Consider the following 26,829-nt stretch of genomic DNA (forward strand, 5'->3'; position numbering starts at 1 on the left):
ACAGCAAAAAAAAAGAAAAAAAAAGAGCGGCATCCCATGAGTCACTCATAGGAGGCTATGATCACCCTGCTTACGCTTTAATTAAAATCCAAGGACTTTTATCACATCAATCACTTAGACTGCCGAACATCTGTAGTAAAGCTTCTGCTGGCTCATACCATTAAAGCCAGCCCTGGACTGCATCTGAAAAGTATGTAGTATATGCACCACGTGCACTGCTGCCACTGATCAAAGCAAAACTCTCACATGTGCGCGTATACGCTATGTAAATGTGCTCTCCACAACTATGAATATATTTTTCCATCTGTTTAAAGTGTGGATACGTGATTGGAGGGGGTGTCATGTGCTTGCAGCATCACTAAATAAATTCTGACTTTCTTATTGCATCATAACGTACATTAATATGTGCTCCCTCTCTCTCCTGTCGGCATTAAATGCTCTATCTTAGTCTAATGAAACCTTAAAATGAAAAAAATATTCATGCAGGTGTCAAATGGTCAAGGTTTTTGTACATGTTAAAAAAAAGAAACTGCTGTAATCAGATATAGAGCTCCATCATAAAAATAAAGAAATCAACAGATTGCACAGGACGAAGAGAGGACCAGATGAAACAAGGAGATGAACAAAAACAAAAGTAATCGTGATGGAAAGATCGCAGTAAACAAGGTCTCTGTCAAACCCACACTCTCTGGCACCTGAATAAAAGACATTCTCAGACAGCTTCACAAATCCCACCGCTTTACCTGAGCGCTCAGCCACGTTCTTGTCCTTGCTCTCCCCAAGGTCATAAGAAACTTTCTTCTCCTTTTTCTCTCCACCTCTTCCACCCCCTCCTCCTCCTCCTCCTGATGTCCTCCTGTCCTCCTCCTCCTCCTCTTCGTCAGAGGAGGAGCATGAGTTCTCAGCACTGCTGCCACTGGTGAAGTCGGCCAGGTAGTCTGGTCGCTGTCGTCTTGGTGTCTGGCTGCATTCTGGCATGGCAGTCAGGGGCTGGCATGGACAAACACAGGCACAGGTATGCAAGACAAATCTATGAATAAATCACACACTTACTGACTGGACGCATGTATTGTAGATCCATGTGTAAATGGACATCACAATACAATATCCCCATTATGCATACACACAAAAATTCTACTTTTATTCCCATGGGACCGTCACGTTCATTAATTTGACTTCCTTTGCTTAATCCTTCCAACATTTTAAAGAAAAATGTCATCTTTGGCATCATCCTCTCACAAGGACATAAGTACTATAAGTATCAACTATCAACACACACACACACACACTTGAGCATGAATATGTTGTCAGCCTCCCTCAGCCTCGCCTCACCTTCAGCCTGCTACCATCTGTCACCGGGAGACCTGGTGGTGACATGGCGTGCCCACACACCAATGTTTGCTTGCAGGGCTCATTATGCGCAGATACACAGTGACACATGGGCTCCTTTTATAAGCTCGGCTGTCACTATAAATAGGAACATCAGTGGCTTCATACCTTGAACAAATTTGACTTGATTGGATATGTAAAAGGTTAAATTCGAAGTATGACAACGGTAATGCCGCATGTGCTCCGTATGTAAGAACGACTGTGTGCAAGGACGGTTGGCACTTGATGTTTTTGTGTTCTTTTTTTCCTTAAATTAAAGTACAAATATAAACCTCAAATTGGGGAAAATTTGACACAAGGTTTCAGATAATTGCGAACATAACAAAAACATAAGCTTTTTTTTTTTTTTTTGGACATCTATTTAGTCCGCTGTCTATTTCACATCCTGGAAGGGAACACGCTGATAGCATTAATAAAGCATTTACACATCTGTTATTCAACGTTTAGCCCAGGCAGCGCTGTCTGGCCACCCAAATTAATGGGCAGGATGTGATCAGAGGGCTTGCACAGTCACCGCCAGGCAGCTGTGTGGGTGAGTGATAGAGAGGGATAGAGACACAGAGAGAGATTAAATACAAGAGAGCAGAATAAAGGAGAAGATGGGAACATTAGATTGATGGGGAGAGAAATATAGACTCTGAGAATGGGATTGAAGAGAAACAGAGAGCAGGCAGTGAGTACATGAAGGGGAACGGAAATGAACAGAGAGAGAGAGAAATAAAGGAAAGAACAGACACTGGATATACAGAAGGAGAGTAAGACAAAGAGAGAAGAAGCTTAACACTGAACAGATGACATGAGAGACGTTTCGCACGCGTGTAAAGGAAAGAAGCTGCAGGGATGTGGCAAGAATAATTGGGTAGAACCAAGCGGAAGGTTGAGATCAGGAGGAAGGTGGGGCCAGAGGGAGACACCACACGGAACAAATATGAGGTGGTGCATATTCAATAAAAGGAACAACAAGGGAAAAGGAAACCTACAGCTTCTTTTTTGGCACATTCACAATGAACATTTTCTCAGTGATAATAAACCTCAGGAGCCCCTTCCTTCCCTAAAAAAAAAAATCCTCTCTCTAATCTCTTTGCCTCGATCCTCTCTTCTGGCTTTCATGCACTCAGTGGTTCAGTTTCACCAGATGGCTCGTGAGCAATATACCCCAAGGAGTGAATCTATCCATCACAACTCCTTCCTTTCCCCCCCCCCCGCTCTCGATGTCTCTCTCGGCGCACTCGGCAACGTCCAAACTGACTGGGCCCAAATTAATTTGGACAACAGTGACTGTGTCAGGACAAATTCTCATTGAGACTTGGGTCTCGCTATACGCAGCGCTGCGCTGCCCTGCTGAGTCCCAAACACACTCTGCGAGTGTTCCAGCCAATTTAACCCCTCCAGCGAGGGACGGACGTAGATGTGCAGGAATAGAGGAGGAGAAGTATGGAGAAGTAAAAGGGGCTCGGTGAAGCAAGGTGATGGACGGAGTAATGTGCTGTCGTGGGAAATTGAGTGGGAGTATAGGTGTATGTGACAGAGAGAGTCAGCAAAAGAGAGGGAGACAGAGAAAAAAGAAAGATTGCACAGGGAGAGTGAGAGAGACAGTCTGACAGCTGTCCCCTAGGGAAGCTGGGTCTTTTTTTATGCGCTTCTTTCTGAATCCTTTCTTTTTTGCCTAGCCCGCTAACCACCACCACCACCACCATTGCCTTTTATTTTATTTTTTTAAAAACACCCTGTCTGCGCATTCTGTGGACGTTAGCCCCCCACAATACTCATTTTTGCTTGAATTCCATGCGGCATGTGGTCCCCATTCTCCATCTCCCGCCTTACTCTCACATACCTTAGGGCCTCGTTGCCTGGAGGATTTGCCCATAAGCTTCTCGTCGTCCAGTTCACACTGTTCTAACAGATCCAAGATGTCCTCCTCCTACACAGCAAAACATCAGCAGAATGACAGTTGACATCCTGAGAATAAAGAATAACAAACAGAATCATCACTCTGGTGACTCAGAAGTCAGAATGAGTTGTGAGAAACAGGCGACCTTAAGTCATTATAAAAAAGTCCTACTTCACAGTCCCGTGTGTCTTATCTGAAGGGTTAGAAAAAAGGCCCTGGCCTGCATTGCTCGTTGGCAGCGCTCATAGAAGCTGAATTTGGAAGAGATAGAGTCATGACCATCGCCAATATGTTGGGGCTTTGGCCATTTGGCCATAGCTGAAATGCAGACAAAGGTGATTAATGTTGCTTCACGGCTGGGACATTTAAAGCTCCAATTTGCCTCAAATACAGATGAAAAGTGGTTGTTTTCTCTCTGATTAGCCATCAAGCTGCTTTTGGGGTCTGCGGGAAAAGGTCATTGTGCTTGTGGCTTTCTCTCCTGGTGCGTGTGTGTGCATAAACATTTGTGCACAGGTGCAAAATGTGTGTGTAAAATGCATATGTGTACATGTAAAAGTCTTCATACTTTCATACGTTTTGCCTCGTATAACTTCTATGAATGAAAACCCAAGAGAAAAGGGAATACCAGCAAGATGGAGCAGGATAATATTGTGACAGTACTGTAAGGTCTCATCCTTTGATGATTAAAAGAGCCTTGGGATAGTGCGTGTTTTTGATTTAGCGCAATACACATCAAATTGATTTGATTTGATACAGCAACATGTTATCCACTAAATGAATTTCACCGCTGGTCCTCAGGAGCTAACACCTAGCAATTAAATGTACTTTATGTTAAAGTTAGTCATTTTAAAGTGCAGTTAAACAGAATTTATTGCAGTACTGCGTTTTCAGAACACTAAAAGTCTGCCAACTTATTAACTGTTAACAAGGTCAAGGTTTTCCAACCCACAGGGGATATTAAAACCTTTAGAGTCCCACTCACCATGTAAATACACACCCATTTTAAAGTATGCCCCTATAACTGAGGAAGCAAATGGGCCATCAATAATTTGATTATTTACACCTTCTCATACCTATTGTGTCAATGCCTTGCCTTGAAAAAGCCTTTTTTTCAAGCTCATAAGGTATTTTGTCCAAACTTGAACTGTTTTGGCAGCAGAGAACCAGGAGTGTGGTCGTGTTCTATTGTTGGCAAACTTGATGCTCTTCGACAGATGATGCTGTCTTATGCATTTCTGTGGTGATGTGGTCAGATAATGCTTTCCACATCTACTGGTTAGGAATTTATGAGATAAAAGCACATGTCCCTGAGACAGCAGAACCAAAAAAAAACAGCATGTATTAGACAGATTCTTACACAACAAGCAGGAAAATAAAATGCTTGTTGGTGCTGCATGTGCTAAGCATGTGATAATACTTTATTATTCTGTTTGGCAGATGATGATGATGATGACCCACGTCTGCAAATTGTGGTTACTGTATTTTTATATGTGGACTGAAGGTGCTCAACTTTGCAGCTGAATGGTAAGTGGTCCTGGTTGCCAGGAAGTTTGCATCAATTACATGGTACATTTTTTAAATGTCCATAGTTCAGCATAATCAGTAGCACAATGGGATTTCTTTTCATTTTCTCACTATACTTTCAGTCACTGGAGGAGAAGCCTGACCCAGTGACATATCTAATTTTTTTTCTTACAGGGTATATATGCAGGAATCCTCAAATTTCAATACCTTTTTAAGACTTTTTCAAGACCTTCTCAAAATATTGTAAGACCATATCGCCACTTCAACACATTTAACATTTCACTTCCAAAAACAGTTTTAGTTCGCAATTAAATCTATAGATCACAACCATACAAAGGAACTCATAAACTGGAAAGGAACAAAGCTCGAAAGGATAAATAATATATAAATAAATAAACCAAAGGCATTGTTTATTAAACAACAAGTAACACTTTTGCTTAAGTATTCCCGATTTCTGAGTTTATTTTGTGCGATTTTGGATATTATTTTGCGCCAGGAGGAGCGCGTTCGCTGTCGCAAGATGCGTGACATCACATGTACACGCGCGGCCCCGAGCCGATCGTGCAAACGTGGAGAGGAAAATAAATACATTCATGCATACTTTTTGCAGTCAAACTATGGACAAAATGTAATACCTCATGTTGCTCAGCAACATGCTTATTTTTTTGGTTTGTTTGTTAACCATGTGGGGGAAAAAAATGAGGAATGAACCAAACTAACAATATGATGCATGTGTGGAGAAGGGTGATGCAGACACTTTAGACAACAGTGTAACCTGTGGCTGCACTGTCTGAAGGTGGAAAGCTCACTCCGCATGACGTCTGGCGACATGCGTCAGCATGTTATTGCTAGGATTACAGAATTCATTATTTTTCTTTGATAGTGTGATAGTCCATGACATTTCTCAATTCACTGCTCTGAGAGGCTCACAAAGGCAGCCAACATGAGTCCTGTGGGTACAATGTCTGTCAGGCTTAACCAATATGTTGATGCCATGGTGGAAAATATGCTCTGGCCCCTTGCAACAATAAAAAAGTACCCAAACAGGCCACGCACAGCAGATGATCAATAATGGTCCCCACCAGGATTATAAGCCAAATCACTTATGACTTGTGACTCATGCACAGTAGAGGCTTTATTTCAGACGTGGGTATAAATTGGAAGACGGTTTTTCATGATCGCAGTGGTGGAAAATGCTATTCCTTTCAATCAAAGGCTCTGTACTCTGCCCATATGTATGGTGCCACGTCCCACTGAAAGACAAACGACAAATTCAGCTGGTGAATGCGTTTACCTGCATAAACACTCTGAGCCACCTGTAGATGGTGAGGTTGTAAATTATGTACAGTCTGATTGTGGAGAGCCAAACATGTTGCTTCACTTCATATCTGTGAGAGACAATTCTCAGTCAAAATAAATATTTCAGTGACTTTCACATCTCTATGGAAGAGTCTTAGGGCCACATGAAATAAAAAAAAAATAAAACAGCACGAATTCTGAGATTAAAGTCAGAATTTGTGCTTTTTTATTTACTTTTCTTCTTCTTTCTTTCATTTCTTTTTTTTTTGTTTTACATGTAGCCCTATAACTCTTCAGTACGTCTCTTTTAATATCACTATGTTAGCCCTCTTTGTCAAACAGGCCCACTAACTATATTATATATCAGACCTGGCACGCTGCCCGCCAGCATCTGTGCGATGATTCACTCACTGTTCAGATGTCAGGCATTGTTTCAGTTCTCCTTGGATCTGAGCTGTCTCACAATAAAATCTTGTAAAAGGGGTCCTACGCGGTATGGAGTATGGGATTTAATTTGAGTCATTTCCAGGTCTGGATATGTATGGAAAAAGGGAAAAGAGTATGGAAACATGACTATTATCACATCCTAAAATAAAATATATACTAATCTAACTAAACGCAACATAGCCTACCTGTACCAATCAAACTGTCTATACAATGGTGTAGGGTTACCATGGTTGCCGCTCGCCATGCGACTACGATTCGCATGTAGTTATTGTTTTTCCATACGTGTTGTCGAACATATAGTCAGAATTTAACATACATGTTAAAAGTTGGATTTTAAAACCATTTATTTACATAATAGGCATCTAACAATTGGTATTCAGACTGAAAAATCCTGAACACTGTTTTAACTTAACTCATCACTGACTCCAGAGGTTCCATCATTGATCATCTCACCTGTTAATGGAAAATCTCTGCAACAATATCACAAAATATGAATCCTAGTTTGTCATAAATGTTCACAAAGCCATACAGTAACTCACCATAGGCGTGTTATAAGAAATAAACTGGCTGCAGTGAACACGACTGTACTGTCAGGAATGCAGAGCACACTGGAGACACCACACACACACACACACACACACTACACATTACAGTCGGATCTCCCGGCACATCTTAACCACATGTAAATATGGGCTGTCTAAACTGTGTATATCACATGATCAGAAACCTTATAATTTCTGTGTCAGAAAAGTTAAATTTCTTCGTTTTCCTCTCAGCTCGTGGCGTCATTCGCCACAGAGAAGCACATAAAAGCAACAGGCTCATTTCAACTGTGTCCATTAGTGTACATGAGGTGCTTTTCAGTCATAATTTATGGGTTAATGTGGGTGTTTTCAAAGATGTAATATGAGGCTGAGATGGTGTTTTATAAATGGAACATTGCCTGCAGATGTGTGAGTGTACATGGTTTCATAAATCTGATTATGTTTTGGCACGTGCCACTTTCGTTTTTGGTGTGCACTTACAATTATAGTATGGAAGTTACACTGGAGTTTTTTTTTTGTTGTTGTTTTTCTTAAACGAGGCCCCTGGTTTGCTCACATCTTTGCTAAAAAAAAATATTACCACTTGCCTAGTTTATACTTTTCGCACAGTAAACTGCTAGTTATTAAGTCCACTTAAAGCAAAGTCTACCAACTGTAACTTAAAAGAAGCAGTAGAGTTTTGTGAGGAGCAGAGCTACTGGGGAATGTGCTTTAACAGGCAGCTTGAACACACTGAAGAGGTATTCAGTCAACAATCCTCACTTAATTCCCCCATTGAAAAATGCAAAGTTATCTTAGATTGAAGATGAATTGTGTGGTTCCACTAGCATTGTGTGTACTCATTCTACTACAATGGCAGCAACTAAACAGAAGCAAGGATGAAAAGCACTTTTTCAGTCTGTCAAGACGCATACATCAAATCATTCTTGCCAACAGATTGGCTTAGAAATTCTGATTTAATCTATAAAGCAAGTTGTGTCTGTGTGTATGTCTTTGACGGACATATCTCGCTGACCGTTATTCAGGTCGACCTAAGATTGTGTGCATACTTGATTTTCACGTCAAAAAAAAATATTACTCACGATAAAACTAATTAACACTACATCCAACCTTCCCACACAGCCTCATTTGGCCATGACTGAAAAATCTTCTTCAGCTCCCACTATAGGAATACATACATACTGTACATACTTTCTACGGGTACTGCACTAGTATTCAAAAATTGAAAAATTGAACAATTTGTTATTGTTTTTTTTAATGAAAATTGATTTCTCGTTAATTTTCACCGGTGCTCCCTTGGGCTTCCGTAGTTAATAGTGGTGAAAGCGCTGCAGCCCCATCCCTCCCGGCATTTCCTCAGAGATTCACAGGATGACAGCAAGCGATGCAGAGTTTGTTCCAAAAAAAGGCTCAGCCTCCTCTCTAGCATGGAACTGGTGTGTGCTTTTCACCATCGAGCAAACCACTGCCTGCTCCAAACTCTGTGTAAAATGATATTGTTCAAAACTTCACGCAGTTGGTGTAGTGGTTAGCACTGTTGCCTATGCAGCAAGAAGACCTGGGACGATCGGAAACAAGGCCGCGTGTGCTTGGATTTTGCCCAGGTTCTCTGGTTACCTCACACAGTCCCAAAAAAAAATAATTGGACACTAAATTGACTGTGAGTGTGAGAGTGGATTGTTGTTTGTCTCTGTGTGGTCCTGGGTTTACCCCGCACCCATTAAAATGCTAACTTTTGTCGATTCCCCACTGGCTTTTTTGTAATTCCGAATTAATAGTTCGTAATTAAATGGTTCGGAATTAAATTATTCTCCTTCGAGTTTACATGGAAATAATAATTCCGAACTGAGGTTTATATGTAAAACACGTTAAATCGCCTTTATTTAATTCCGCTCAACATCTGGGGGTCAGGAAAGGTTCTGATTGGACAGGGGGCGCACAAGCCTACTGTCTACTGGAAGAAAGCACACTCCAGCTGGCTACCAGCTTTTTTTTGTCGTCTCGTTTTAAAGTTGCACCATGGACACAAACATAACAAACGCAATACAAACAGTTTTAGCAGTCATTTTTATGATAGGCCTGCTCTTTAAGCAGCAGCTTGATAATATTATAAGGCTAACAACTTCCTCTGCTAGTCTCAGCTAAGGACTTCTCTGTCTTCTTCTTCTTCTTCTTACGAACATGCGCTGAACAACCGGAATACATTTTAAGAATAATAAAGATTCACATAATCCAGTAATAAACTAATTTGGCTTTAAAGGTGGAATAAACCACCTACTTAATTTGGAATTATAGTTTACATGATCTTTTTAAAGCAGAATTAATCTTTATTCTGAATTCATTTCTTTTTATTTGGAATTAAAGCTCTCACGTAAACGCAGCCAATGTCCCTCAATAAGCAGACGGTCCAGTTGTCACTCATGATCATGTGATCAGATAAACCCTCCAGCTTCCATTGTACCTGCAATCTCTCTCCCTTCCTATTTAGAGCAAGATCCACATCTCCATGTTGTGATTACATGAAACATAATTCAGCCTGGTGTCTCGATTCACTGATCTTTGATCGGCATCTCTGCTGATATTCTACTTTTTAAAGGGCACACGATAACTGCAGCAGCTGCAGCAGTTATAATATACATGTGCACCCTGTCAACAACATACATATACTGTATTTAGTATTCATAAGTACTTTTTCTTTTATTCGTTCTGCTTCCTTTTAACGCATCAACTCTTCTTTCTTCCATGCGTTTAAATATTATCGCCATGTCTTCCCCTGAGTCTTAACCTTTCAGTGATTTGTGGGCTACGACTTCACAGGAAAACATAAAATTATATTTTTGTTGTTGTTGATCTCTACTCTTCGCATTTCATTGCGACTCACAGAGGGTATTTATCAGAGGACTTTACAAGAAAGGGAAAACACTGCAAAAATATTTTACAAAACTATCATCTCGAACAGCGACCTTTGCTGTTATCATGTCAGGTTGTGTACTACTGTAGGAGAATCAAGCTCTGCCCTTTGCAAAGTCTCTTTATATCTGTGGTCCAGGGACAGTCCTTGTTGCACAGTGATTACTGTATGGCAATATGAGGACTTAATTCACATACGTCATTGGATGTGTTTGAATATGTCCTGTGAATAAATGATGCACTGGACAAAAATGCACATTTTTAAAAGTGTGTGGGCAGAAGTAATAATTCAATTTGGAAGCTATTGAACGCTGACTTTGACACAATACCAATATGGATTGACATATACCTGTGTGCATAAGTGTGTGTAGAGTCGAGCTGAAAGAATTTCGATTATGAAATGAATCGTCAACTATTTTGATAATCGATCCATCGGTTTGAAGCGTTATTCATGATTAAAACAAGATTTCTGATTGTTTCAGCAGTTTCTTTGGTCCATATGACAAAGAAATCGTTAAAAACTGAATCATTTCAAGACATTCGTCATTTACAGGTTTGACAAACACTGATCAACATTTTTTAACGTTCTCTGACATTTTATGGACCAAACGATTTCCGCGATAAATAATCGACAGATTAATCGATTAGGAAAATAATCGTTGGTTGCAGCTCTAGTGTAGAGTAAATGACAGGGACAAAGGAGGGAAATAATCGCTTTCTGGCCCATGTTTTAACAAATACAAGGACTGTGGCTAACTTTACACATTACGTGCACATGTCATATGTGGCATCTGCTTGTCCATAAGTCGATGAATATTGTGTGTGTGTGTTTGTATGAGTCTCTGCATTGTTCTATGATGTGTGTGGGTGTGTGTGGGTGTGCGTGAGTGTGTGTGACAGTCTGCCACTGACGTACGTGCCTTCATTTGTTTCAGAGGATTATTCATTTCCTTTTGAAGTGAGGCAGCTCGCCCAGCGAGGAAGGTCTGAAAGGCGGCCGAGAGGAGGCTTTCATACTTCTCCAACAGCAGCTTGTCGTCTGGAGGGTAAATACGTCTGTAGGCCGCAGAGACACAAAGAGAAAAGCAGAGAGAATGAGGGAGGACTCGGGGAAACCGGGGGAAAGAAAAGACAAAGAATTAGGGTAATCAATGCAGGGAGATTGGAGATGAGAAGTGACAGAGCAGAAATGATGAAATTGAAAAAAAATGGAGAATTGAAGTGACAGAGTGGAAAGCAAGAAAGTCTGGTGTTCAGCAAGAGGGATAGAAGACGATAGGAGGAGTGGTGACAGAATTGGGAGGCGGTGAGCAGTCACTGATAAGAGACAAAGAAAGTAGACGGTTAAGAAAAGAGGGAGAGAAGGACGAAGAGGAAATGATCAAGAACCAAACAGAGCATGGAAGCAACGATGGAAAGAAGAGAAGAGTTGGGCACAATGAGAGTTCAAAGCACGCGAGTGAAGGCAATGCATAGACAAAAAAAAAAACACGAAGCAGAAGGGGAAAACATACAGATGGAGAGAATTATAAGCTTTTCAGTTGAAGGTGTGAAGTGATGCAGATACCACTGGGAATAGCACCTCACAATTTTTGCCTCCATTAACCAGAAAAGTAGCAGAAAACATGGCTGTGATGCCACATCATCATCAGTGCAAAGAATAATGGGCAGAGAAGTGCTTTTTCAGAACATTATCATGTCACAATGAAGATAGATGGAAAATGACACCACTTTATCATTTAATTCAATAAGACATTTGCATCAACAACATTTGTGAGGTCACAATGACTCCAACCTTTGATTAAAAACACATTCTAAACAGTTCATAATTAGCTCTAAATTATAATTTTCCCTCCAGATGTTCCCGAGACGTCTCGTTTACCAAAATGGAACAGACAGACAAGCAGATAACAGCATGCCTCCAGCCACGGCTGCTGCCGCCACATAAAAAGGTAAGAGGATCAAGGTAGAGAAGAATGAGGAAGGATGGAGCGAAGAAAAAAAAAAAGGCAGACTGAAAGAGCTATTAATGGAGACCTAACCCTGTTCCACCGTAATGCATTAATGCTTTCCACACATAACATCCTCTCTGAGACGTGCACTTACTTTTCCATTTAGTCGCCGTCTTTGCTAATGTGCCTCATGTTCACACGTTCTGCATAGTTTTGTACCTTCAAGACTAAACTAACAGTGCCCAGTGTTTATTTTAGGACTGAGGGGATTAGGGAAATGTATACACCTCTACCTGGTTATCGTCAATATACATTTTGGCCGTATATACTTTGTCTTGGATTTGCCAGAGATTTCTTCCTGTTAAAAGTTAGTTTTTTTTCCCACTTGCCAAGTGCTTGCTCATCATGTTCTTGTTGAGTCGCTCTAATTCTAAGGTCTTGACCTCACTATGTAATAAGTAGTATGTACACTCTTAGAAATAAAAGTACTAAGTAGAAACATATCAGGCTTTTCCTCATAGGAGAACCCTTTTGGAGGGTTCCACCAATAATCCTTTTAAAACCCTTTATTCAGGAAAGGGGGTTTAAAGGGTTCTCTGGATCAAAATGGTTGTTACTGGAACCATTAGTGTTACCAAGAATCTTTGAAAACCTTTTTTCAGCCCTTGTAGAAGAACCCTTTTGGAATCCTCATTTCTAAGAGTGTAGTACTAGTGCCTTAAGATATTGACAAATTGAATTGAATTGAATTGAATTGAATTGAATTGAAATGTTCACACTGTTGAGATATTGGCCAAATTCTTAGTGCAATTCAAGTCAAGCAAAAACTGGTTGGAGAGATTTACTTTATTTCCTTCCTGTGGCATATGTGATTTTTTAAACCATTAACGTTATGTGGACTTTTCTTTGAATGTAAAAGGTCACACTGCAGGTGCAGGACAAATTAAATGTGAATAATAAGGTATGAAAAGAGACAGAGCTCGTCAATTCTCAATGAGCAGCATAAATCGTGAAAATCATTAGGTCAACACTTCAATATATGGTGTTAACTGCTCCCACACTTTTTACATATGGGGATTTTAATTGCGCATGATTTTATTTTATTTTTTTTATAAAATGTAATACTGATCTAGAGACAAATTCCAACAAATTAAAGGATGTTAAACGGCATCAGACCGGCTGAGTCCTGTCTGTACCTGATGCAAGTTTCCCCCTCTCGTGAAAAGTTCATTCGTTTTTATGAGAAGCAGTGTGTTAATCAGACTCCAGTGCTGTGCTGGGACACCATTTAAATGCAAAGGGATGGTTATGAGAGGTGCTCCAGACAGACCTCAGCAGCTCTGATTGGCTGTCTGGCAGCCTGTCGGGGAAAAAAGAGGACGGAGGTGACAGCACTTCATGCAGTCTGGGATCAGTACTCTGACCAGCCTTTCAGTCAAGTGATGAGTCAAGAAGTCACTTAGACTTGTGGAGGCTTCAAGAAGGTCTGCCTATGTGTGTGTGTGTGTGTGTGTGTGTTTTTGTCAGTACGTGCATGAGACTGAGACAAAGTTACACAGTCGAGTCACGTGTCTATGTGTTCTGTATAAAGAGGAAGAGGCTAAAAGATGCATTGAGGAAGTAACAAGGAGCAAACAAATCAGTGGATGCTGCAGAGTCATTAAGTTTTAGGAAGATCTGCTCCGTCTGTGAGGTGAAGATTAAAATTGGGCATGTTTTATGTCCTCCAGAGTATCAGCTGGAGTTACAGGAGAGAGTGACGGCGCTGCCCGGTGAAAGGGGCGCTGTCGAACAATTTTGTGCATGCTAATTCTCGAGCTTCTCAAATCCTGAAATGCTGAACGGTGCATAACATTTTGAACCTTGAGATAACACGCTACCTCGGATTTCCTGCCCTCGCGTCTCTGTTTTACATATTTCACGCTCGTAATTATTCCGCTCACAATATGCGGCGCTCTCCTTTGTTATTTTTGTCTGCAAAAACATCACTTATTCTCCTGAAATCCCGAGCACTGTGCAGGTGACCCCGTAAACGTGAGAGAAGCTGGCAGAGTGGAGTTGCTAAAGAAGGAGCCTCCTCCTCTCCTCTCCTCTCCTCTCCTCTCCTCTCCTCTCCTCTCCTCTCCTCTCCTCTCCTCAGCTCTTTGCCACCTTACCTGTAGTTCCCCAGATGCTGTTTTTCATGCTCGTCCCTGGAAATCTGTTTGCGGACCTGTGCCAGTCGCTCTTTCTAGAAATCAGAGGGAAAAAGCATCCAGGTGAAATACCGTGCCACTGCTGTCTTATTTACGTGAATACAGTCTTAAAAGAAAGAAAGCAAAATGGGAGAAAGATGAATTTAGATGTATTTTTTCCATCTACTTAATATGTAACAAAAGTATAATGATGGAGTTCAGGCAGACTCCACTACTGACTATCATTGAGAATTGAGTGATATGTGACTTCTCACACTTCAGTTATAGCAGCCCTCAAAGATGAGGTCTTACCCTTTTTAAAAAATGGTGCCTCTGCGCCATCGTTCCACGTTCCCACTGATTTCTGCTGTGGCTAATTGCAAAGGCTAATCAAAAAGGGAGCAGACATAAAGCACTATAGTTGCTGCCACTTTCCCCCCCATAAAACTGAGAAAATGTCTCAAAGTTCTTTATTTCAACGAGAAAATAATTAAATGGTGTGCTTGTCTCAGAAAACTTTGACTCTTTTGATGTAGGAGTGAGAACTACTTCCTGTTCTAACTTTACCTCAGCGTCTTGTTACTTCTGAGAGAAAATAATCTATCATAATACATATCCAATTTGCACCTACTGCTGAACTGCTGATTTCAAGGATTCAATCTTTGTGCTCTTTTTAACGTGGTCTAAGGAGCTTGAAGTGTTTCTTGCGACTGAGGAAACAAAGCCTGTGAGTCAGTTCAAGACTGGTTTTGGGAGAAATGAACGTGAATTACTCTCAAATGCCTCAGCCACTGCGGGCCAATGTTTATCGGGTGCTTTTTATTGACTACCAAATGTGTACCAGATTATGAAATGTTTTAGTATGTGTTTAAATAAAATGTTAATTGCCATTTTGGCAAATTCAAATATTGAATTTGTGACAAACAAGTCACAAGCAAATAGTTCCTGAGGTATTTAGCAATCGATAACAGTGGCAGGGGTCAGACAGTAATTATTCAAGTATATACAGTGTATATTATTGTGATTTTATTTGTACTTTTTTTCGGCTGCTTCCTCTGTAGAGGTCACCTCAGCGGAGGATCCGCACATTTGATTTAATAGAGATTTTTACACCAGATCTCTTTCCTGACACAATCCTCCCATGTATACCGGCTAGGGACCGGCACAAGGAGTACATTAGGAGTGACCCCTGTGGCTGGGGTCAATTTAGAGTGTCCAAATAACAATGAGCAATGGGGATTGTGTACATTGCGCAGGGAGTTCCCCAGCCCTTGGCCTAACGGGGACCCGAACAAAAGGTGTAATAGTAGAATAAAAGAAGAATTCATCTGAGAATGTTTTTACTAACATGTTAATGCCACTTATTCATGATTAATATAAATGTAATTAGTTGTGGCTAAGAGGGCTGGAGGAAACCAGGCCAAAGCAAAAGTAGAGTATATAATATGTTGGAACAACTAGGGGAAAGCAGTGTTTGAGGAGTGACGCTGATATCATCTGTATGGATGCAGAAGAATTCTTGATCAAATAAATCAGAGCACGTTATCGTGTTATCACAGTTAGATTATTGCTCTGTGGTTTGGTCCAACACAACAGAGAGTCATTTGTCCACGTTAGCTCAGAGTAAAGCAGCATGCATTGCTCCTTACTGCCTCTATCCAACAGTGAGAGGAATAATTGTTTGGCTTGGTCAAAACACTGGCTGCATTATTCTCTACTGTACCTTATTAAAGAATATTATCATCATTATTATTATTACTAAAAGTAATAAGTTCAATGAGTTCAATACCAGCTCTTCTCTCCTTCTCTCCAGCGTGTGACGTTGTTTTTCCCAGTCTGAGGAAGTAGCTGAAAGTTTCTTCACGGAGCCGTGTCCATAGAGTCGTCTCTGCGCCTCTGCCTTTTCCTGGGCCAGGTTGCGTTTCTTATCACTCGCCCTGGTTCATCATAAAATAAGCAGAGTCAACACGATGCATTATAATAAAAAAAAAAAGAAGGAAGGATCTATTAAAAAAAAGTAGACCACTCAAGAGAATAACTCTTGCATCAATTTATTTTTTAGACCTTTGACAACCTTTGTGGTTTTCATCAGGTTAGACATTTTTCTGCATTAAGCACTTTGTGTTGGCGATCAGATAAGACTAAATACTGCTGCGCAAAGAACTCAAAGCCAGCAAACGTTGATGAAGTTTGAAAGGCGGCAGCTCTCAACCCCTAATTACTAGAATAACCTGAATGTTACCTTATTGTGTTGGGTAAAAGAAAGAACAAAGCCCTCACAAAACATTCAACAACACAAACACACAAACACACCAACAACAGGACGAAGAGGACCAGACAGCTAATTCTGCACAAGTGGGCCATCGGAGTCTGGAGAAAGGGGGCAATTCATTTTAGTCAATCGCTGGCCCTTTAAATTGGATATTGAGTGCTGTTGGGGGTCTGAGGTTTATCAATGTCCATGCCCGGCCTAGTCTGAATTGATCCCACGTTGATACAGTTGGTGTTGCAAACGGCTGTTGAGAGCAGCCCCTGCCTCTACATATACCACCTACCCCTCCTCTTTGGGGAAGCAAAAGCCATTACTATATAAGGAAAAAGTGAGTGAGGTAGAACAAAGCCCTCATTCACTCCAGCATGAACATAAGCAGTTTGTCCAGTGGAAAAAAGCTCCGCACCGCCTTTCAAGGCCTCCAAACGATTTATTTGTCATGAAATAATCAAATCTTCCCTTTTAATCTGTGGGAACACGGCAAACATCAGCCATGAAACAAATCATTTCGATAAGAGATTTGTTATTTTTTGCAGACTGGTGCCACGCAGGAGGATGGAGCGGGTTTTTATGTGGGCTGGCTGCACCATGCGCCACATTTGACCAAACTAGATGTATGGGGGATACATGTAATTGATCCATTGTGTGTTTGTGTGGGGGGGGGGGTATGTGTGTTACTTGTAGAGACTATATTTAGAGCAGTAAGAGGAGGACAAGCACAGAAAGAAAACAAGAAAAAAGGGAGCAGAGATCCAGAGGTCTGGTGTACGATGATCAATCAGTGGACAGACTCACTATAGCCAGGGGACAGAAAAGCATGCCAGTAAGAACACACCCGTGCACCACACAGACACACACTACGCATACGACGAATACATTATACGGCGAGAAAGACAGTATGCGTAACCTAAACAGGCAAACAAAAACACCCACAAAGCAAAGACCAACACAGGAAGTGCATATAAATATATCCAGCAGAGGAAACAATGTAGACTGAAAACAACATGTAAAATATGGTAGCAGAGGTACAAAACTAATAATAATAATAATAATAATAAAGAGAAAGAGAAAGAAATTCTGACACACAAAGCACATCTCACTGAAGGGTGCATGAGGCGCACAATAGACACAGCTTTGTATGGTGGCCGTTATCTATCACTGAATCCACTACAGCAGCAGACACACTTACAAAGACAGCTATTTTTATTTCTTTTTTCGTCCAAATTTGAAATCTGTTAGTTTCAAAACTAACTGCCACAACTGTGTAATCATCAGTCTGAATTCAAACCCAGATAACAATAAAAACATTGTACTGCTTATCAAAATAAATCAATTAGTTTTCAGTGGAAAAAAAAACTGAAAAGAATCACAACAACAAAAAATCAGTTGAAATCTTAAAATATTCTGAGCCCTGACAAAATGAAGTTTGACATTAGCATTCTCTGCTTCAAAGTTAGTTAGTCTCTCTTGAATTGGTGTGGAATCTGCATGCATGTGCACGAGTGTGTGTGACCTCTGCGGAGAACACTACCTTATGTTGAGGAGTTTGAGAGCATTGAGCAGCACCCCTTTCTTCACATCGTAATCAATCTTCTGATCGGTCCCAAAGCTTGGCGCTCGATTGATCTGCCAGGGAGGAGAAAGAGATTCAGAGAATATTCTTGTGGGGGTTTTTACTTTTAGTTTTTTTTTCTTCTTCTTCTTCTTCCTCCTCCTAAATTCAGCAGACAGAAACGCTGTGAAAGTGCAGGGGTGAATTGAGGGCATATTGGGAGCCGAGTGATCTGTTTGCAGAAAAAGGAGAAAAGACAAAACAAAGACAGAAATTGTTTTTTTTTTTTCATTGAAGGACACTGGAACTTTTTATCCTTTGCCTGGCCATAAATGCTGTTACACTGGTGTGTGTGTGAGCATTAAAACAGATTGTGTAGGTTAAGCTGTCACAAGGTGAATGACCCATCTCTTTTCAGCAACCCATAGCAAGCGGTCCATGACTCTGTAACCTGTGCGTATCACACCCAGACAATGCAGCTCCCATCTGCACCACTGTCAGCAGCGATAACCACCACTCATCTCACAGTTGTCGTATACAATCGAGACCTCGCGCCCGACTCCCAAGTCAAATGAGTGAGAACAGAATAAGCAGCCTGTGATTTGAGGGACAAAAGCCTGTACTGCTCAAAGAAGAGCTCGAGACCAGCCCCACGTTTTTGAACGGAACCGTTTCCAGCACCCGTGCAACTTATTCAGATATCAGACATTACACCTGACACAACAGATCAATTCTTTCCCTTTGCTCTTTGTTATGTTCCCCTTGCCTCTCCACCAAGGTGAGAAAGAGATAATGTGCGACAACAAAGGGACTAGCAAAAGGAGAGCAGTGCAGTGGGAGGTTGAATGAACTGGCAACTGTGATTGGAATGGTATCTGCCCATGGGGTTAATTTGAAATGGCTATGCAACAGATGCCCGCCGTAAGGCTGGCTCGGTTAGATAAACCTTGATTGTTGAGATAAGTTCGGTCTCCTTCTAATGTTGTTCATGCGCTCAAACTGCCCGTCTTTTTTTTTTTCAGAGGACCAATAGCTTCTTTTGATATCATTTAATTTGTAGTAGCTGTGACAGAAGATGCATTCATATTTATTGTGTACGTGTAAAAAAAAAAACTCTCCAACAAGGGAAGCCTGACATGAGAGGAACGCGTTGAATCACAAGACTGAACCTCGCTTCAGACAATTGCCTCTGTAGAGCAGTATAAAGGAGATTTTGATTCACCTGCTGCTGTAACTGCTCATTATAAATTAGAACAGAAGAGTGTTTGCTGTTATTGTTAAAACTACTCTAAAGAGAATTTAATGGAAATAGGTTTAAAGCAGGGGTCTCAAACTGGCCGATCGCTTACATGTGGCCCCCCACTTAATATCATGTTATAATGAAAACATGGCCCACGACCTCACCGTCTTTTAAACACAGTGTGGCACAGCTGCCAGTGAGGTGATAGAATATAATATATGTTTGCTAGCAATGTTTTTTATAACAGTAATAATAATAATAATAATAAGACATTTGGTCATAATTATCCCATTATTAAATGTAGCATATACAACATTCAATTACATATATAAATACCCTTGTTAGGGCCCAAGCCACGAATGGCAGTGGCCGAAGCGGCTCCTGGTATGAATTTTAAATACAGTTGTCCACACTATTATTACTGTAATTTAAAATAAATGTCTAAATGTAACATCATAAGTAGTATTAAATATAGTTTATGTGTGATATGATGCAATACTTGACCACGATAGATGGGCATTGGCCCCCAGGTCATTGAAGTTTAAGACTCGTGGTTTAAAGGTTTGTGATATTGGTAGTGTGTGGAATCAACTATTGTTTTTGAAAAATGATTTGTCATATTAACCTTTCGCCCGATGTCAGCAACAGTGTCCCCCTGTGACCCTTGTGTGGAGGATAAAGCGGTAGAGAATGACTGATTGAATGAATATTTGTCATATTATTATTGAAAACTACAGTTTTTTTCCTTCCTTCCTTCTGTCCAATAATTCGATTTTAATGTTAAGTTTTCCTTTATTTCAAATATTTCTACATTAAGCCGTTCATGAACCTTGAGAAAATCCACGTGCCAAAGCACATGTAAATCCCAGCTAAATGAATTATTCTGAAAGGCTAGCTAGAGTTCCCCCTTCTCAGTCGTCCTAATCTGCAGTCGGAGTGCGTATTTGGGTCAAAAACATTAACTTGTCTTCCTCAAATCTTCCTTGAGGAAAAAAAAAGCAGTTGGATACAGTTGAGCATGTCAAAGTAGCTTGACAGCCAATCACAAATTCGGATTCCAGTGACGGAACAACACTGAGCCAATCAGGCTTGAGAGTGCGTGGTCGATCCATTCTAACCGCCAATGAGGAACACGGAGAAAGACTGCTGAAATGCTGAAAGAGGCCAATCACAGGACTGTTTGTGTACAACACTGGGGGGGACCTCCTTTACCAAAATGTGCAAAGTGTCTCCGCGGTTATGGGCATATGTCTTGGTAACTACACCCCTCTTTCTCTGCTGTTCTTCAACTGACATAACCCAACACAAAGGTGCTTTCTACAATGTGGCAGGTTTGCGCTTAACGATAATATTTACATCCACAAGGTTAATTTAGGTCATGAGCCAGCAATAAAACAAACTTCTGGGCAGTGAACCAGTAAAGTTAGCGCCAATAACCTCCTCTGGGCTCACTGGGTCATATTTTGGACCACTTTACACAATAGATCCGCAAATACTGTGAGTGAGCTACGAACTGCATGCTAACATTAAGTGGGTTTGTATGGATGTGCCTTTGTAGGGATGTGTGCGTACACCCACATGTGCGTTTTTCCACACAGTAACCATTTATCAGAAGGACAGGGTAGGTGATGAATGTCTTCCAGCGCCAGGAGGAAAAAGGAACAGAGGCCCTATCCAACTCTTTCACTCAATAGAATAAAGTCTACAATACATCCCTCTGTGTGCTGAGACAGACAGAGCTCCACTTCGACCTGCAGTGCCTTACCTAGGTTAAAAAAAAAACGACAAAAGAAATAGAGGGCAGTGGTCTGTTTTCATTTAGAGCACTGCCCGATATGACATCCACAATGAAAAGAGTGCAGCTTTAGAGTTGCTGTGTAGCCTATAGGTAACAGCGAGACAGACAGTGATCCTGGTGATGGTTGTCTCGTTACTTGTCTTCATTTTCTTGGTTTGATTCGTGGTGTCAAGTTGTCACAGGGAAGACTGGCATCACAGCACTCGCTGTCTCTCTTTGCTCTCCCTCAATGTTTCGTCTCTCTCTTTTAACTCTCTATCACACCCTTTTGGTTAGTTCCTCTTCCCACCCACCCCCACTCGCTAGACCTCATTCTCTGGTCGTTACCTTTCTTATTTGTTACTCTTTTTGCATTTATGTCTTCTCCCTTTCCTCTCTGGCATAGGACGTTGGACCAGTATGGTCCTAATGAACCCCTGCAGGCTCCCGAAACCACCACTCTGATTTCCTTAAGTGACTCTGGCAGGGTCTTAAAGGATCCCTTAGTTGCGCCAAGACGCATTCAATAAAAGCATCAGATGAAAAGATTAAAAACTCCTTCATGCTTTGCTTTAGTTCAGCATCTCATTAATGTAGCTCACATCTCAGTTGGTCAAACAGCAGATTGAACATGTAGGAAAAGAATGCATCCTTCTGTTATTTTTCACAGGATAGGTTGATCCTCATCTGATCGCCCGGTTAACCGTGCAAACTTCAGAGGCTGCAAGCTGTAAACCATTTGCATACACTACACAGCGCATGGAACCATTTCATTCCCTGCATCTGGACATGTGTGACTGAGATACATGAGTAACTCGCCATTGTTTACAAAGGCAGTTGCAAAACACTCAGCTCGTGGTGGGGGAACCATCCAGTTGGTTTGAATTGTATGTGAACCGCAAATCTGTCTACTGATCTTTCCTGCAGCTCCTATAGAGGGATAGAAGTTCAACAAGCAAAATGTGAAATGGATAATGATCAGTATTTTAATATTATTTTCATTCAGTTTTTCATTTATTATTTATCAAAAATATATACGCTATGTCATCTATGACCACAAGAGGGCACTGTTCACACCCCCGAAAAAATTACACGACTAAACCATAAAGACAGAGAGAACGCAGATAAAATGCCACCAAAAAGAAAAAGCTATACTGCAGAATTTAAACGATAATCAAGCAGCAGAAAGAAAGTTTGGAGTGATTGGAAAAACTTGTCAGGGACTGGCGAAAAGCAGAGGTAACTCTTACTTCTATGAAAAAAATCAAAGAAGGCTAATGGCGGGCTGAAAGCGAGATGTCCAGAGCTGGAGGAACAAGTCCACAACTGGGTTCTTGAACAGCTTGCTGCTGGAATGCGACTTATAGACCGATGTGATTTGTATGTTTTTATGACATATTTTTTGACAGACGCAGCTAATACTCCGGTGCGACATATAGTCGGAAACATACGGTATTCTACATTGTCTGTTAGATGTAAATTCTCTTCAAACAGCTCAGGGGAGAGAGAAAAAAAAAACCCTTCCAATGATTATTTGACTTGCTCATTGTTGAAAGTGTAGTTGGCATCAAACAGCTTGCGTCTGTGGCCTCTGCTGTGTCACACCGACCCTAATAACATAGCAACAGCAACGGATCAAGAACAATCAGCTGGTTTCTTTCCGCAACAAATTGCTTCCACCCATCGACATCTATTCTGTGTCTGGAATACACGTCAAACAAGTGCAAGGGGTTGCTTGTGATTAATCGGTTCAGAAAAACGACCCCCTCTTATTATTTCTGGCAGAGTGTAAACAACCACTGCTTTGACAAGCCTCCCATTCTGCCCCGCACACTCGAGGGTATCGGCACAGTTCAACCGCTGTCAGAATGGAGTGTTTGTTGCTGCACAATGGTGGCATGAGAAAGGGAGATGGAGAGTGAGGGAGAGCGAGGGGAGAACATGAGTAGCAGAGTGACAGAAAGACAGACAGCTGGCCACCCTGTTAAGTCACTCTCTTGTTTCAGCCGTCTTATCAATCACTGTTTTGTTCTTTTTTGTGGCGTTTTTAGTGGTCCAGTTGGGCACAGGGAAACTCTAGCTGAGACTGCTGAGCTACTGCTAAAGGTCCTGGGAGTAAGCAGGCCAACGCTTTAGTCAGCCACCAGTCAGCCCGACCTGTCTGATGGAATGGTCAGCAGGGCGAGGGGGAATGTTGTGTTTTTGTTTGTCTGTCGGTTGGTTTGAAGACACACAAAGATATAGACAGCCACATAAATCACAAGGTGCACATATATGAGGACACACTGTGCAATCTATTGTTAACGCACTAATAGGTCCAAAACTGCCACGTATACATGATAAACAAAATTATCTTCAGTCTCAGTCACATGTCAGTCACAAACAAGCAAATACTGGTCCCTCTGCATCACCTGCATGTGCACACACACACACACACACAGAGTCACAGGGGCTGCCATGCATGCCCAATGATAAATGACTAAATGTTGGGGTGTGTTTTCAACTGCCCCACATATGAGGCCTGTGTGCTCCTAATTTGATACTTATTCCATGAAATAGTCATGTTGGGGGAAAATGGATGTGGATAGAGATAGACAGTCCCATACATCATTCTAATTATTCTTTAATAAACCTCTCATAAGCCAAAACGTGGCTCATAGGTAACTACTGCCACCTAGGGTTGACAAGGAGAAGGACGCCCCCTCAGAGCTGAGGACATTATCCATAGACGTTTAAATAAGACAGAATCCCACTAAGTACAAAAGATTAATCAAAGGCAAAGGGGGAATGGAAGGTGTAAGAGGGGCAAGAGAGACTCTGAAAGATAATTGAGTTTATTAAACTGTACGTTTTCACCTCCAACATTTTTCATTGCAGGAAATTTAATCATGAGGTGATGGAACACATTTGGAATACGCAGGTAGTCAGTTCATCCTTAATCACCTCGCATTCACAATAACGTTTCACTCGGTTGTTGTAGGTAGGGATTAGAAAACACTCCTCAAATTTCCTGAGGAAATATCTGAAAGGCAGTATAACCTTTAAATCTCTCTCTCTCAGATCGCTAAGGGAAAACAGCTACACTTTAAGTTTGGCTTTCAGGACATAGAATTTTGATCTCATTCTGCGCAGATGAAATAGAAATGTAAATTGAAAGCTGACATAACAGTGAGGCAACTATTTATTGCACAGAGGAAATTGCCAGTACTTTCTGAATTTGTTTGTGTGTGTTGGGGATGTGGGAGAGGGAAAGGAAATATGGTTTTGTTTCTGTGTGTATGTGTGTATCATGGCATCTGTTTACCCTTGCCAGTGCAGATTGTTACATACACACACCACACACACTTGCACTCAGGAGGAAAAGGAAGTCTGGCTTATGTTGGCTCTGAGGGATGGACAGCCAAACCAAACTCATCTTGAAACAATTGGGGACAGAGCAATGGACGAGAGGAAAGTTGCAGAAAGGGGTGAAAGGAGACGGGGGAGGAGGGGGGAGAATCACTGCCCTTGAGGGAGCCGTCCATCTGCAGGCTGTTTGTCTGTTGATGCCCATTCACACACACACGTAAACACTGAGACACAAACAAACCTGTGCCACGCTTGACCTAACTATGCCTGCCTCATTAGCTGCCAATCACTCCACACAAACCGTCCCAGCAGAGGTAGGAGCGGGTTCTTCCTCCTCTCTTACTCTCTTACTGAACAGTCGTTTGTGTGTTTTATGTGCGATTCCTCCCTGTATCTCTGACATGAAAAAAAAACCACAGAGGCTGTTGTTTGATAGAAAGCAGATCAGAATGGCCCTCCCTCCACACGTCTGCACACACACACACACACACACACATACATACAACAGAGCGGACTATTTCCACAGGGACAAAATTCACAAGTAGAACACAGAAGCAGCATCGGCCTCATGCAGTAAATCCCATAGTGCATATGTGTGTTAATTGTGCATGCAAAGACGCATAAGTGACACAGCATAAATCAAATCAAGACTCAAACACACACTAAATCACACTCATTTACAGTCGTGCACACTCGCACAGTGTGACAGTGGCCCTAACAAGCAGCCTTTGAGCTGCTCGGAGCCCGGCACTAGAGAGAGAGCTTTGCAAAGGCCTATAGGCAGGTTTCTAATTATCCATGTTCAGTGTTCACTACAAACACTTGTTTCTTCTTGGTTTGAGTTGACCAGTTGCTGCTTCAAGTAAAGGAACAATTGCAAAAAAAAAAAAAAAAGTAAAGTTTCACTTTTATTTATTTATTTATTTATTGGGAATATATTCCCCTCGCCCATCACATTCCAAATGTAGAGTGATGCGTTTTCCATTTTCCTCACCTTATTTGACATGATTTGTCACACTGGCTTCCACTGCATGGGCCCTGGATAAACTTAAGAGAGGAGCAGGGCGGTGCATGAGTGATAATGCTGTCCCATGCTACATTTCACCGCTGAGTAAATACCCTCCTTATAATTCACTCTGAATTTGGAGATGCCTGCTGTTATCGTTGACCCACACACACACACACACACACACCCCCCAATTTTAAGGCGCCGCCACATGTTAGCAGAATGTACGCGCTAAGGCGATGTCATGAGCTGGTTCCTGGACTAAATATGAATATATGTGAATTTCTGCATCAATTAATTCTCCCTTTGCATTTATAATCTGCTTTTATTATTGTTTTGCTACCAAAAGATAAAAAAAAAAACACTCAAAAAAAAGCAGAAGCCTTGGCACCGTCTAACAAAGTCTTCGTGTGTGAATGTGTTCTTGTATATACGTGTGTGTGTGTGCACTCGAATGTGTGCAGATCACGGCTCAATGAAACGCCTTTCCCTATAAGAGACACAGATGCTGTCTGGGCTGGTTCAATGAAAGTAGCATCTCCGGTTACGCCATTCGAGCAAGTGTGTGTGTGCGCGTCCTTACTGTATGCTGAACTGATGTTTTGAATGTCAATAGGGGGTAAGACTTGTGTTGAAAACCCAACTGAATTAAGATAAGGATCACACAAAAGCCCTCTCTCCTTCTCTACCTTCTCTTCTCCCCTTTCTATACTCTGCTCTATGGAGCACAATGCTCTAGTTTAATGTCTGGCCTTGGCTTCAGACGCGTCGCTCTTGCCATCTCTGTTTTCAATCCTGCAACAAGCTATTTAGCAGGTGCTGGCGTGTCTGTGGGTTGTTCCTCTTGAGTATCTTATCAGTGCACACGTATTTGCAACGATTTCTCTTTGTGCTCTAATGCTTACGGAGAGTCGGTGTATTGTCAACTCGGCAAGATTGAAACAAACACGTCGTCTGAGAAGTTTTGACTTGCACTTTTTAAAATAATGTTGTTGTTTTTTTAAGTTTAATTTCAGGAGGTGTAGTGTGGGATGTGAGGGGCAGTTGTGTTCCTGTTCCCTCCCCAGTCTGCTGCATATGCCCAGACAAAAATACAAATACAAAAGACATGAGTAATATCATCTGACAGCTTCTTATATATGATACCATCTAGCTTTCAAGTATCCAACTGGCTTTGAGTTTACACAGGTTGAACCCTTCATTTCCTGGCTGTGATTTTGCATGTCCAACAACCGACCTTGACATTTTAAAGAGTGAAAGAGGAAGATATTGTCGGAATAGCCGTCTGGGAAAGCCCAAACGAGGCACTGGACATGTAATTCACAGTGACACCAATAAGGAAACATGAGAGGTGTCCACGAATTCAAAATAAATCTGCTGGACGTTCACTGCATTTCAATTCCTGAACAATTTGTTTTACTATTTTGGAAATCATTTTTAAAAAATGGTGAAATGGAGTGAAATCCAGTGAGTTTACCTCAATTTGTAGAAAAGTGATCT

The 26,829-nt window shown here is 41.3% G+C and overlaps 1 protein-coding gene across 1 annotated transcript in view; it reads right to left on the reverse strand.

The window, feature by feature from the left end:
• ttll7 (tubulin tyrosine ligase-like family, member 7) overlaps positions 1–26,829 on the reverse strand; it is a 65,646-nt gene that overhangs the window by 23,677 nt on the left and 15,140 nt on the right. Inside the window, exons 9-14 of the mRNA XM_083887829.1 lie at positions 17,938–18,032; positions 15,924–16,071; positions 14,117–14,190; positions 10,929–11,064; positions 3,224–3,310; positions 744–990 (exon numbers count right to left, since the gene is read on the reverse strand). Coding sequence (XP_083743955.1) covers positions 744–990; positions 3,224–3,310; positions 10,929–11,064; positions 14,117–14,190; positions 15,924–16,071; positions 17,938–18,032 — 787 coding nt within the window. The remainder of the gene's footprint in view (positions 1–743; positions 991–3,223; positions 3,311–10,928; positions 11,065–14,116; positions 14,191–15,923; positions 16,072–17,937; positions 18,033–26,829) is intronic.

This window comes from Microchirus variegatus (assembly GCF_963457635.1).
Source record: "Microchirus variegatus genome assembly, chromosome: 4".
NCBI classification, from domain to species: Eukaryota; Metazoa; Chordata; class Actinopteri; order Pleuronectiformes; family Soleidae; genus Microchirus; species Microchirus variegatus.